Raw genomic sequence first — 13,111 nt, forward strand, 5'->3', positions numbered from 1 at the left:
CCCTTAATTTTTGGTGTGTCATTAGTGGCTAGTTTGTTCTTACTTTTTAGTGGGATATATTTCTCCTGAACTCGATTGGTCACCGTTTTAAATGTTTCCCACTGCTGTTCTGTTTCTTTGTTTGTCAGTAAATGGGTGTGAGACCGAGTGAGTTTGAGTGAGTGAGTGCAAGAAGTAGGGAATCCTTGAGTTTGGGGACATCCACTGAACCTGGGGATTTATAAAATTCTCGTTCTCTCTCATACACACACGGAAGTACACACAGATCATGAACACTAGGATCGCTCCTCACATTGTAAATGTGAACGATAGATAAGTTGTTATTTTATACATGATCCTGTTCTAATACTGAGGCTAGTGTGAATCACTGAAGTGAAACGGCGACAGATTAGAAAAGACAACTTTCTTGTTAAGCGTTCACTTAATATTAAGAGTCTGAAGTGAAGACAGGATTATTTCCGCACAACCTGGAACTGACGTGAGAGATCTGACTCGCCACTTGGGCGTGTGACACACAGAACTGAGAACACTACTTATGTCTGAGATGGATGAATTGCTGTCTGCGAATCTCAAGTGAAAATAGAGCCATGCAAACTTAACAAAAACCTCCCAGCGAGTAAAAGAAAACACAAGGAAAGCGAAAACAAACCCTCTGAGTGCTGTGCAGTATAATGAGTAGATGTGAACCGCAGGCAGTGTTATCATACCCTGGCAACCTGGTCTGGGCGAGATCACTTCCCTCTCCGGATCCCGTAAACTCAGCAATACCATTCGGAGATGATGACGGGGTCAATGCGGATCAGAACTGAAGGGAGGCTGACAGCCTGAACTCGAATAATCCAGCCAGAGAAATGAGCAGAGAATCGCACATCAACACCACACCCCCTCCTACCTAAAGACACAGCAGCAACATCATCCGTATGGTACGCAGTAGCAACCAGAATCCTGTGTGTTGGGGATGGTGACTGGCAGAAGGGGATCACAGTCTGTGATCTGATCTGAACGAATTCACTCACTGAACTGAAAAGGGCGACCTTACCTCTGAATGCATCCGTGCACCTTCGTGCTCTAGTGTAAAGCGTGGGATCATAAGAGGTGGAGAACGGGTTCGGCGACTCACCCTTCATGACCGGAGCCCGAACAGAGGAGAGAGTCACCAAGGCTTGCACACAAGTTCAGCCGGGGAGGAGGATTCAGTCAGAGCTGAGAACAGGTTGAATAAGAGAGCGGGGAATCACGGCCACGGCGGGAAGAGGGGGGGAAATGGGGTCAATTCGCACAACCTGAATGTGAAAGTGAACGCAGCAATTTCTTAGGGACCTGTCCCGAAGACTGAACCTGACGGCGAACATATAGGTGGTGTGGAGAAGCGGCGAGTGGAGGAGGATATTGAAAGACACAGCGCTCGGTCCCATTACATTTAATACAAGTCAGAAGTGTACGGAGTAGGAAAACCATCATTAATCTAAACATTTTAAAAGCCTTAAATGATATTTCTGGCCATTGTATAGAGGGGAAAAAAAACTATTTTTCAGACACAAAAACATTTTTTTAAAAAACCAAACGAATGTTTTCGGGGCTACAGATAAAGTGTATTTATTATGTCAGTAACACTCCGGTACAATAGGCGAGATGAAAGAAAAGTCCAAAAATGCCGCGAAGACGAGAAGAGAAAAGGAAAATGGGGAATTTTACGAGCTGGCTAAGTTACTGCCTTTACCCTCGGCCATCACCTCTCAGCTGGACAAAGCCTCAATCATCAGACTAACGACCAGCTACCTCAAGATGAGGGCTGTATTTCCTGAGGGTAAGAACCAACCGAAAGAAAATTGAAACAAATTGTTTTATTCAAAATCCGGGTGGCTAGTATTCAGCTTTGCTCGATGCTTCTTTAAAGTGTTTTCTCTTGTTGAATCCAGGTCTCTTTATAAAAATTGAACTCTTCTTTTTAAGGTCAACTGATCTAAAAGTTACATTTTACAGCAAAAATTGAACTTTTCTATCTTCAAACCAAAGTTGGGCTACAGGGTATAAACACTCGCGCGTAAAATCTGCTTCAATTAGTATATTTTACTCTTTAAAAAAGCAGATTTATGAAACACTTCCACTTAGATGCTCAGGGTTGTAGTTATATTGCGCCTGCAGGTATGTTCCAGTTATATTTGTGTGCCCTAAGTGTTATACATTATGTATCATTTTCCATTTAAGATTCACATTTTATCATTTTTGCGCATTGCAAAGTTCTGCCTGTTTTTATTCTGATTTTGCAATCCACCTTATTTCATATATTTTTAATGTGTATTGACTTTGCTTAAATAATTTATTGTATAATTTCGTGGAAAACCAGCCTTTTAACATACGAGTGTTCTCCGCACCATTCTCGCAAGTTATTAATCATCGTCCTTAACTAAACGGATCTTAAATAATTTCTCGCTGTCGGCTCTCATTTTTTTGCAAATGCTACTGGCCGTTCAGTAAAATGAGACTTCGAGCAATTCTCCGACTGGGTGACTGTCGTGTACAAACGGGCTGAAACACAAAGAGAGGCAAAGTTTTCAGGACACCATCACATCAGTCAAGATACAATCTCGGGCTAAACTGAGTTTTCACTGATTCTATGGGCCACCAGGATTCTATGGGATTCCTGATATCTGACTAGTCAGTTCTGTCTGTCTGTGTGTGTGTGTCCTGACGAAAAAACGACACATATTTTCGCCCACTCAGATTTGTAACTAAAAAAATTTCCAAAAAAAGTATTTTATTAAATTGTTTCCAGAAATAACCTTGAGCACTTAAATATAAATATTGCGTTATCAGGGCCTACAATTTAAAACATACACATTCTAAGGCTTTATATGTGTAATACACACACACACACACTATGAGGGTAGAGTTGCTTTGGCCGCTAAATGTAGCGACTTCCTAGACGTATTCAAAAAGAATGCACGTGATTCATAAACAGGTACTTTTTTGAATGCAATTACGATGTTGTGGCACAGAGCGACCAACGCAATCTCCTCCACCCCCACAGCAGATAAAGCTACTATAGGCCTACGGTGCTAGGCACCGCATTCCGGTGTGTAGCACTTGTCCACATGAACTCCATACAGGTGCACTTACAATAAGGAAACAATCCTTAAACAGGAAATCATTTGTACAAACCAATATGGAATAGCATTGGTTTCCGGAGGAGAAGGGAGCAAAGATTCTTTCAGTGAGATTATTAACACGTTTTAACTCGGAAATACTAATTAATTACAAATGTTAAATTTTCCACCAACATTTTCTTAAAGAAAGCGGGGAAAATCCATTGATTTATGTGCAATAACATAAATGGTGAATTTTGTCAGGAAGACACGTCTTTTCGTAAAATATAACTCGCAACCATTATTTCATACAACATCTATAGAGTAAAACTAGCAATTAAACTGCGATTTCGATGGGGAATGTAAAATGCCCAGTTCTTCTTTATATACAACCGTATGTCTCTCGAGTAATTAGAATTATATAATTAGAATCGCCAAGTTAGCTTGACATATTTCAATGCATAGGAACCAGAGGTCGGACGCTGCTAATCTCAGATAAAATCAGGTGGCAATTTGTTACCAAGTCATTGTGTACATTGACGCTGCAATAAAATTCTGCGCCCTAAAATTTTCATTAAATCCTGGTTAATGTTCGATGAATAACTAAATAAACTGACACGCCCCGCTCCTTGATATGTGCAGCCTGTCGTGTTGCAGTGTGAAATAAAGGCTTACAATGGTACGGCAGGATGCACTGAACCAGGCAATAGTAATAATCCAGCCGTCATTTCAGGTATACAATAGAGGCCGGGGTACCTCCACCACACTAACACAGTGACAGGGGGAACCATTAATCTGAGCCTGATTTACAATGATTTTTTTTTAAACACACCTTCAATAGATCGTGCAAAATATAATGGGCAATCCCAACTTTGGGAAATTTTGAGTTGTTTCATTTGAGTTAAATATTAAATGTTTGCGCAGTTGTTAAAAGTCGATATTGTTCTCGGAGATCCTTAAATCCAGCACTTATGGTATAATTGGAACTATAAAACAGAAAGTTGTGTTGACCATTCCCGTTCTATAAAATGTTGCTTAAAATAGAAAAAAACCACAATTATACATTTGGATATATATATATATTTAAAATGTGTGTTATAAACACATTCAAAAATGATGTTACATAGACCGCACATTATATATATCCTGTCTTCTTTCCCACTGGATTAAGGTGTAAAATGAAGTTGTATCTAAGCTCTCTTAAATCTACCCTAGGCCTCCAAGAGGGGTGCATAGCTGACTGTTGAATAACCGCCCGGTTATCTGTATGTGTAACATCTCAACTGGTCGGGCTTACACACACCATTTCCCCATTTTTAAACAACGCATAATTCAGATAGTCGTGATATTGACAGTAATCATTTATTTTGTTTGAATTTATTGGTGAGAGAAAGGGAGTTCAGTTTCCTAAAAGGTTTTGAGTCGCGTTTTCAAGGACAGGTGTTAATTACCTATTACATCTACATCTGCCATTTAGTTCGTGAAATGATTTCATATAATAAATATTACTAGCGTGCAATTCGTTTTCATAATCTAGAAGGATGGAATAAAAGATTTAAAAAGCAGGTCGCTTTTGTTTGGTTTGGAGGCTGTGTACACAGCCTCTAACAACCACCCTTATTCAGGCTTAAGCAATCTGCAATACCACTTGTAATGCACCCCTTTAACTTTGGGGACTGATGGTTGTTCTAGTTTTTTTTCCTATGTCCATTATTTCTTATGAGGTTATGAGGTAATAGCCTGGTGAATGTAATGGTGGACGCTGCGAAATGCACCGCGCAGAACAGATGGATCAATCCCAAGGTATGAACATACGGCAAAAATATATCATTTTCATCTCAGATCATTTGGTCATTCTAAGAGGGAAATGATATATCAGTCGTTTGTAGCACTGCTATTACATTTTTTTCCCAATGCATACTATAAAATGTCCCGAGATTTCGTACGGAAGTCTTTTGCTCGTGCAAAGGGCCCATTATTAAACAAGAGGCGGTCAGGACCATCAGTGAGACAGCAGACGGTCAGAGCCGCGCTCCACTATTGATGCAGTCCTTTGTTGAGGCACTTCTCCCAATATATTCTCAGCAGTCGGTCTGTTTAACTCTCTGTGATCGGTGTGTACTGTTTGAGGTGGTTGAATTGATCCATAAATGGCTATACCCATTAAAAGACATTTAATTCACCGTCGCTAATTATACATTAACAAACGTAAATTTGTTACAAAAATGTGTATCAGTTAGATCGATTTCAGATAGGTAAAAAAGCTGGTTTGCAATGTAAAAATGGCAGGAGAAATGTTACATTCAGAGGATGAAAACAGCTATAAATCTAGTTTTATTTTATTGGAGAGGAATGCCCCGCCGCCTTTTGCATTATGACGCAGTGTCCATTCTTCCAACTATAATTTTTGCTCCTGGCGTTGACTTTTTATCAGCACATATATTTACTATATATCTGGAGAGGTACGCCAGGTTTTAAAAAACCGCCACGTATAAACTTGATCATTATGTTGCACACCAAAAAACCTAAAGCTATTTTAACCAGATCCATTTTTTAAGCTGTACACCCCATCATGACGCAGGCGTCAGAAAATATAGATTTCAAGTAATCTGTTATTCCAAAGGACCAATAGTAACTGCACGGAAAGTGACGCCTTTGCTATTTCTCGGTAGCCCAATGCTTCACCTGCTTCAATCAATTCATTGCCCCTTTTTCTTCTGTTCAAATGGTAACTCGAGTTTATAACAGATTTAACCAGATTTTATTTTGAAAGGATGTTTGTATTGCAATGTAGCTTGAAACCAGATTCATTTAAAAATAGTTGGATTCATGAAATATCAAATTCTTTCATCACAGCCTTAAAAGCAAAACCTACTCTTAGTATCAAAAAATGGCTCTGGAGGATACACGAGGGACGGCGCGCCCACATGTACATTATGTAACTTCAGCTCTATGCTGCTTTCAGGTTGCTCACTGGCGGCACGTGTACCCGTACCCTCCTGCGAACACACGCGCACCGTTGCAACGGCGGTGTCAAACAAATGTGTCATTTGGACGCGCCCAACGCTCCTCACTGTACAACCTGGATGTCCCCAGTTTTTCCGGGGGCTGCGCTTTGTTGGTGAAGCGTTGTTTGCAACAAGAAGAAAGCTGGCATCTCACACATAACCCAGTCTCTAGCGTTTATTGATCGTTTACAAAATAGAATCAAATATTGCCACAAGGAAGATAAATAATAGCACTTCTACATGTATAATGCCTTATCTGGTGGAAAGGTTTCAAAACTGAATTTCTGTTGGAGTGGCTGTTGTAATATAGACACAGATGAACGTAAAATTTAGCATCAAATTCAGGGGAGCCTAGTGTCCCATATTATATTAAATATTTGATTGTGTTGTGTGATTTCACTGTCCTTGATTGACCAAAGACCAGTTATACTGCCACTTTTCCATCCATGCAAAACAGCTTCAGGTGCCCATCGTCCGAGAATAGGAGTACAACTGGGGATTCAAGTTCCCATTTGATTCTCTAGCGCACTAAAAACAAGTGATGTGAGACCCCCTCCTGAGAGGACCTCTCACGCTGCTAGAATTTGGCACCAGATGTAGTATAACTCCAGTCCCCGTGTGACGTGCCCAGACAGTTGTTTGGCTTTATACATTTAGAATTTTTAGGGTGCATTTATACTGCAGACACTAGTCTCGGACAGTGACTGCAGTTTGGGTTTCAGTCGTTTAGTCCAGTGTTTACATTGCTTGGCTTCTGAATGGCTGGAATCTTAATTGTTCTGCTCAGAGCTCCTCCCAACAATTAAAGAACGTAAATGTTAACTATTTAAATGAAGGTCAGATAGTTTTAATAGTGCCCACGGGCCTTGGTAAATCAGATTTAACACTGCACTAGCTTTACATTCAAGTTTAGTATTACAGTCAAGTTTAGGTATGAAGTGGGAATGCTCGGCATTGGTGCTAAACTTGCAATGTAAATACATCCCTAATGTTATCAGGATACTGCCCTCCCTGCTGCCCTAACGTGTAGAAATTGCAGCGAGAAGTGGAGCTGTGCCTGTATGTAAGCAGTATAACTGCAGCTATAGTGGGAATGCATTGAACAAAGTGTAATCGGTTGGTTTCCAGACATCAATGGCGTTATATATTTAGTTATAAATGAACCAAATGGCACAAACTTTTACATTGATCTTAAACTTACAAATCTCAGAGGCTGTTTTTATGTCTTTAATATTGATACATACATGCGAGGTGTCAGTTTTGGTTCAGTAATAGTATTCTCGCCTCTGAGTCAGTCAGTTGGGGGTTCAAACTTCACTCCAGGATCTGATCAATGCTGACACCTCATTGCAGTACTGAGGGAGTATTGCACTATCGGGGCTGGTGTCCTTCGGGTAAGATGTTAAATGAAGGCCCCGTTTCCTATTTCAGATGGTAGTAAAAGATCCCATAGCCCTATTCGAAGAAGAGCAGAGGAGTTTTCCTGGTGTCCTGGCCAATAATTATCCCTCAGCCAACAGAACTAAAACAGATTATCTGGTAATTTATCTCATTCCTGTTTATGGGACCTTGCTGTGCCAAATTGGCTGCCGTTTCCCCACAACAGTGACTACACTTCAAAAGTAATTAATTGGCTGTGAAGCACTGTGGGACGACCTGAGGTCCTGAAAAACGCTAAATAAGTGCAAGCTATTTATTTCTTATATATATAGATACGTATTAACATACGGGTATGCACACACTAATGCACAAATGCAATTAAATATATGTACACAAACATGCGTAAATACATATATGCATGCATTGACGCACAGACACACAAGTGATCACACATGCGCACAGATTAATATGCACACAAGTAGACGCATTTATAGGAAGGTGTGCATACAATACAGACATTCTCACATATATAGGTAAATCATAATACAAATCTTTCTCCATCCTATATATCTTAAAGTCTTGATAGGTAAAAGGCAGTTCATTGAGGCTGATATATACACTGTTTAAAAATGCTGAGCTGAAACGCATACAAGAGCAATTATCACCGAATCAGAATTCAGGTCAATAAGATTGTTGCTCATTGTTACTGCTGTAAATTCGCTGGATTTGTGAGAAAGTAAACCAACGTCTGTTAGTTTCTTGTAGGAATTCAGTAATTGAATTCGAACTGTTACAGGTTCCAAATAGAAGCAAGCAACGTCAACATACAATAATAGCGAAGAGTCGGTCCTTCTGATCTACATTGTAGCATTAATCGCATGAAAATGAACGTTAATTGAGTACAACGTACATAAAATAAATCAAATTATTGTTAATGTTTACTCTTTCTACGGCACAAAAACTCTATGATTAATGAGCTCTGAAAATTCACATTCTTTCACCAATGCAGGACTATAAACAATGAATACTGTATAGAATTTAGCTAAACTGGGTGACAAATATATTAACTGCTATAAGATGCTTTTGTAATTAATTATGTGAAATGGCCGCAAGGCGAATCGGAGGGGGTTGGTATGTTTATATGGATACAAATGAGTGTATGAGAATCCACTCGCTACTTCACTCTCGCCGTATTCATTAAGACATCAATTAATGCAGTCGTTAGATTAAAAGGGTAACTGTGCTTTCGGAAAGCTTTTCACAACAAGGGCTCCGTGATTGCTCGTAAAAAGAGTAATTGTTTTACATTTTTTCCTTCGGTTATGGTAGTTTTTGATTCTAGGTTTCAGGGAGTCAGCAGAAAGGGAGCCTCCTCGTTAATGGTGGAAGCTTGCACTTCAAAAGCATATTCGGCAAAGGGGTATTAGAATTTAGTAATATCGATTTTGCTCGATTTTGTAAAGGGAAAATGTATCTTATACTAAATTAAAGCAACAGATATCTGGAAAATATTTATTGGAAAGAAACTTGACCTGTGCTTTTGTGAACTTTGAATGGCAACGGTTTGATATAGATCACACCGGAGATTGATCCACTGGAGTGAATTGGAGTGTGCGTGCATTCATGATCATTACATATTGAGACCAACGTCAGGAAATCCAATCTCACGTTAGTTCTTTTTTTAAAAAAATGAAGTCCCGTGAACGCTGAATAACACAATTAAAATGCATTTCCTATAATAGTCTTTCTGCATGTACATATTTAATCGCATTGCACCCTGCCCAATCTAACCGTGGTGACAACAATATGTAAATATACTTGCACACTTCAACAGATTACCCGAGGTATTGCAATACTTTTCCAGAAAAAGTATTTTCAATGAAAGTTGTTATTTTAATCTTGATAATGATAAAAACGCCAACTTCACGTAGGCAATGGTACGATTAAGCACACAGAACTGCCAAAACTATAGAGAAACACAGTGGATGGTAGAAATCTGAAATGAAAGAAAATGCTGAAAATGCATCTGAAAGAGCAATAACCCGTGCTGCCTGATTGGCCTATTTTGCACTTCCAGCGTTTACTATTCTTATTTTTAAACGTTCAAGATGGTTTCATGATCCAAAATAGCTATCCGCGTGCTTTTAATTGATGCCTCCGTGGGTGTGAAAGAGGTGTACCGAGAACAGAGGCTTTTTGTATTTGCCGCGTTGTAAGATTTTATCGGAATGTTCCATACTTGTCCTGTTAGATTATTAATCCCCTATGGTTAGTTTTATTCGACAGCAATGAATCCCACAGTGCAAGTCCCAGCCATTGCACAGTAAAACCCGATACTGCATGTGGGCTTACAGTTAGATACCAGAGTCCTATTTTAAATATGCCTCGATTAAACAAAACAACAAATATTGACATAAGCAGTTAGAAAGCGGAGATTAAAATAACGACTGTCACGCTAGCAGGGACGTGATGACATCAAGGTTCTGAGTGGCTATGAGTGAGTTACATCAGTAATTGGATTACAAATTCGTGATTTACCACTACATTTGTAGATGGGAAACCATGTAATACGAACATTGCTTATTAAGTGCTGATTAATATTTAACAACGAAGAGGGAACAGAAGATTCCTAATGAAGATTCTAAGTGGGTTGTGCAACACTAGAAATAATACATTAAAACAGAAAATGCTGGAAACACTCAGCAGGTCAGGCAGCATCTGTGGAGAGAGAAACAGAGTTAATGTTTCAGGTCGATGGTTTCTCTCTCCACAAGTGCTGCCTGACCTGCTGAGCGTTTCCAGCATTTTCTGTTTTTATTTCAGATTTCCAGTATCCCCAATTATTTTTGATTTTGTACTAGAAATAGTCATATTGTTACTTTTTGAAAATTGAGTGAGCAACTTAACGATGGAACTTCCCACAGAGAGTGTGTATGTGTTTGTGTGTCTGGGCGTGTGTGTATGGATGTGTGTGTGAATGCTCGTGTATGCTTCCATGTGTAAGCGCATTAAGATTGGACTGAAACTACAGCGTCTCTGCAAACCCAGACTAAAGACTTAGCTTTCACAGTTCCTGAACCATCTGATGCTTAAGGACCAAGTGCCCTGAAATGTATTCCATTGTGCACTGATGCACCTTTTTTTTCAACCCAGGGGGAACTGTGGCTGGCCACGTGACCCGAACACTATAAAAATAAAATTGTCCGCTCCATTCAGCCATTAGATCGGACGGTGTCAATGTTTAACGAGCTCCAGGGGCCAGCCCAGAAAGGGGTGCCCACACAGAAACCTGGTAAAAACACTTCCGTTCACTTATCAGAACTTGATGAAGTTAAGAAGTCAGATTCTGCAGTTATTACTCCCTGGTCTCTGTTGTTTTTGATCCACATGCCCCAATGGATCAGTTTAAATGTAGGCGACTCTCTACTACGGCGTTTACATTCCAGGAAAAAATCGAAACAAAATAAAGGCTAAGTGACACATTGCCTGATCCAAAAAAACGCCGCTTTACTTATTTCAATGGACAATTTCCACAGCACGTGTAATATATGATCGTTAAGATGTTTTCAGAGAAAATATAAGGAAATGTCGAATCTTTTACTCGCAGTGTTTCCTGGAATTATATTGTCATAGTGGATGAGTGCTGGTTGTACAGTGATGAAAATAGATTAATAACGTTAGGCCACCCCTTCCCTGCACCCTCGCTTTGTATTGACGTTAATAAGAAATTGTACTTAGGTGTTACTGGGGGAGTAAACAGTCACAGTCCGCGGACCTCACGCGTTCGGGGGAGAAGCTCACAGCAAAGCAAAGGGTCATTATCAAAGCTAACTTGGAAAACAGAGAGAGAGAAAAATAACTCAACCTTGCCTTTTGGCCTTTGGAAAGTGAAAAAGAGGAAGTGAGGATACAGACAGAAAACACAACAGCCCATTCATGAATGGCACGCAATCTCGACGGCGTTTTAACGCTACGGTTAACTATTTTTAGAGGTTATGTCACATTGTTAGTGCAATATCTTTTGTTTGCACAAGATAAAATAAGTGGCGATGTGAGAGAAACAATGTACCTACACGTTGTACATACAGAGATTGAGTACTCTGTACTGTCATTTATTCTTTTACAATCCATCAATGCATCAGCGATAGCCTTTTACACATTTTGTCTGAAAGGTCCAAGCCTATTTGAAATATCGGTACAGCTTATTTGTACTGCGCTTAGCTCTGCCCCATCCTATTACTTGCAATAATGTCAGGAGATGCAATGAATGCTGAATATGACCAGATTGGATATATTGGACTTCATTACTGACTGAAGGACAAAGGGATTTGGTACCGATTTGAACATGTCAAGATAATGACAGAACCTGCTTATCATGGGTCAGTCACTATACTCGTATCTGGAGTCCGTGGGAGGGGGTATAATTAATAGAGGCCTGGTGTAAAGAACCCGAGATATTTTTTCTGGATTTTTTTCCAACAATCCTTTCATAATAATTCAAAGTATTTAATTCAGCAAGAGTATCTCGACAGGTTTCTGCTAATCCATTAATCATGATCAAAATGCCACAAGAGATTTACAATCTTAGAACAGGTGACATTCAGCGTGTCTCCTTCCCTGTTGCACTTTAATGGGGTTTAAGCCAGGCAAGGAAGACTTCTCCAGGCAATGTTTCTGAAGTCAATTTGTGCCCTTCAGATTTTCTAGTTAAATGATGTTGAATGGGTTTATCGCAAACTTACCGTTATAGTAAACCTTCCCCTAGGTCCCAATCTCCAACCCAATTTAAATCGAAACAAAAACTCAAACCTCGATAGGGTATTCCCCGTCACCCCAATACAGACAACTATTTATTGTCGGTAGACAAGAGTTTGTGTTAACGACCTTTTCATGTTCCAAAAAATAATGACCCAAACCCCACGCCCTCTTTAATATCTCACCAAAAAACAAACATTAAGAGATGTTTATACATTTTATTTGGAGGGAATTTTGCATTGAAATTGATGATATTTAAGCACTTTCGAAATAAAATACCATATAGAAAATGTAAAGTTATATTACTGTGACCCATATTGAAGCACAAAATCGGGCATTATTTGGGACTTTAAAAACAGTGAGGCCGTTTAAAAGTGAGACGTGGCCCTCCGAATAAAGCAAGTATTATTTCAACTGAACTAACACAGGTGCAGGGCCGCGTTACTGCATTTAAAGCAAAAAGAAAGGAAAATGCTTGCACCTGTCAACATCCCCTTTATATATTGACTTACCTCTTAAACTTTAAGTTCTCTGATGACTTAAGTAATGAGACTCAGCATTTTGCACAACCCATTTGGAACTGAATTTTCTTATTGTGCCAATGCCAATCCATAGGGAGGTGCTCAGTAAGAATATCACTCCAGTCCTGCAGAGCACCTACCGTGAAGCCTCCAACTCCCAGTGTTGAGTATCATTTTTAATGAGCTTGAGTTCAAATAATATTTGTTCAAGGAAGAGCATACTCAAAATATACCAGTACAAAGCTTTGGTCCTACTGGGTCCAAGCATGGAATTTTACAACACAGAAGGAAACCATTCAGCACATGAAATCTGTGCAGGCTCTCCGAAAGAGCGATCCACTTAGTTCCATTCCCCTGCCCC

General features: G+C 39.6%; 1 protein-coding gene across 1 annotated transcript in view; it reads left to right on the forward strand.

The window, feature by feature from the left end:
- The first annotated feature begins 494 nt into the window (after window positions 1–494).
- Window positions 495–13,111, forward strand: part of sim2 (SIM bHLH transcription factor 2) — a 67,174-nt gene continuing 54,557 nt past the window's right edge. The window contains exon 1 of the mRNA XM_067992382.1: window positions 495–1,807. Within this exon, the coding sequence (XP_067848483.1) occupies window positions 1,633–1,807 (175 nt within the window). The 5' untranslated portion in view covers window positions 495–1,632. The remainder of the gene's footprint in view (window positions 1,808–13,111) is intronic.

Source organism: Heptranchias perlo, chromosome 11 (genome assembly GCF_035084215.1).
Source record: "Heptranchias perlo isolate sHepPer1 chromosome 11, sHepPer1.hap1, whole genome shotgun sequence".
NCBI classification, from domain to species: Eukaryota; Metazoa; Chordata; class Chondrichthyes; order Hexanchiformes; family Hexanchidae; genus Heptranchias; species Heptranchias perlo.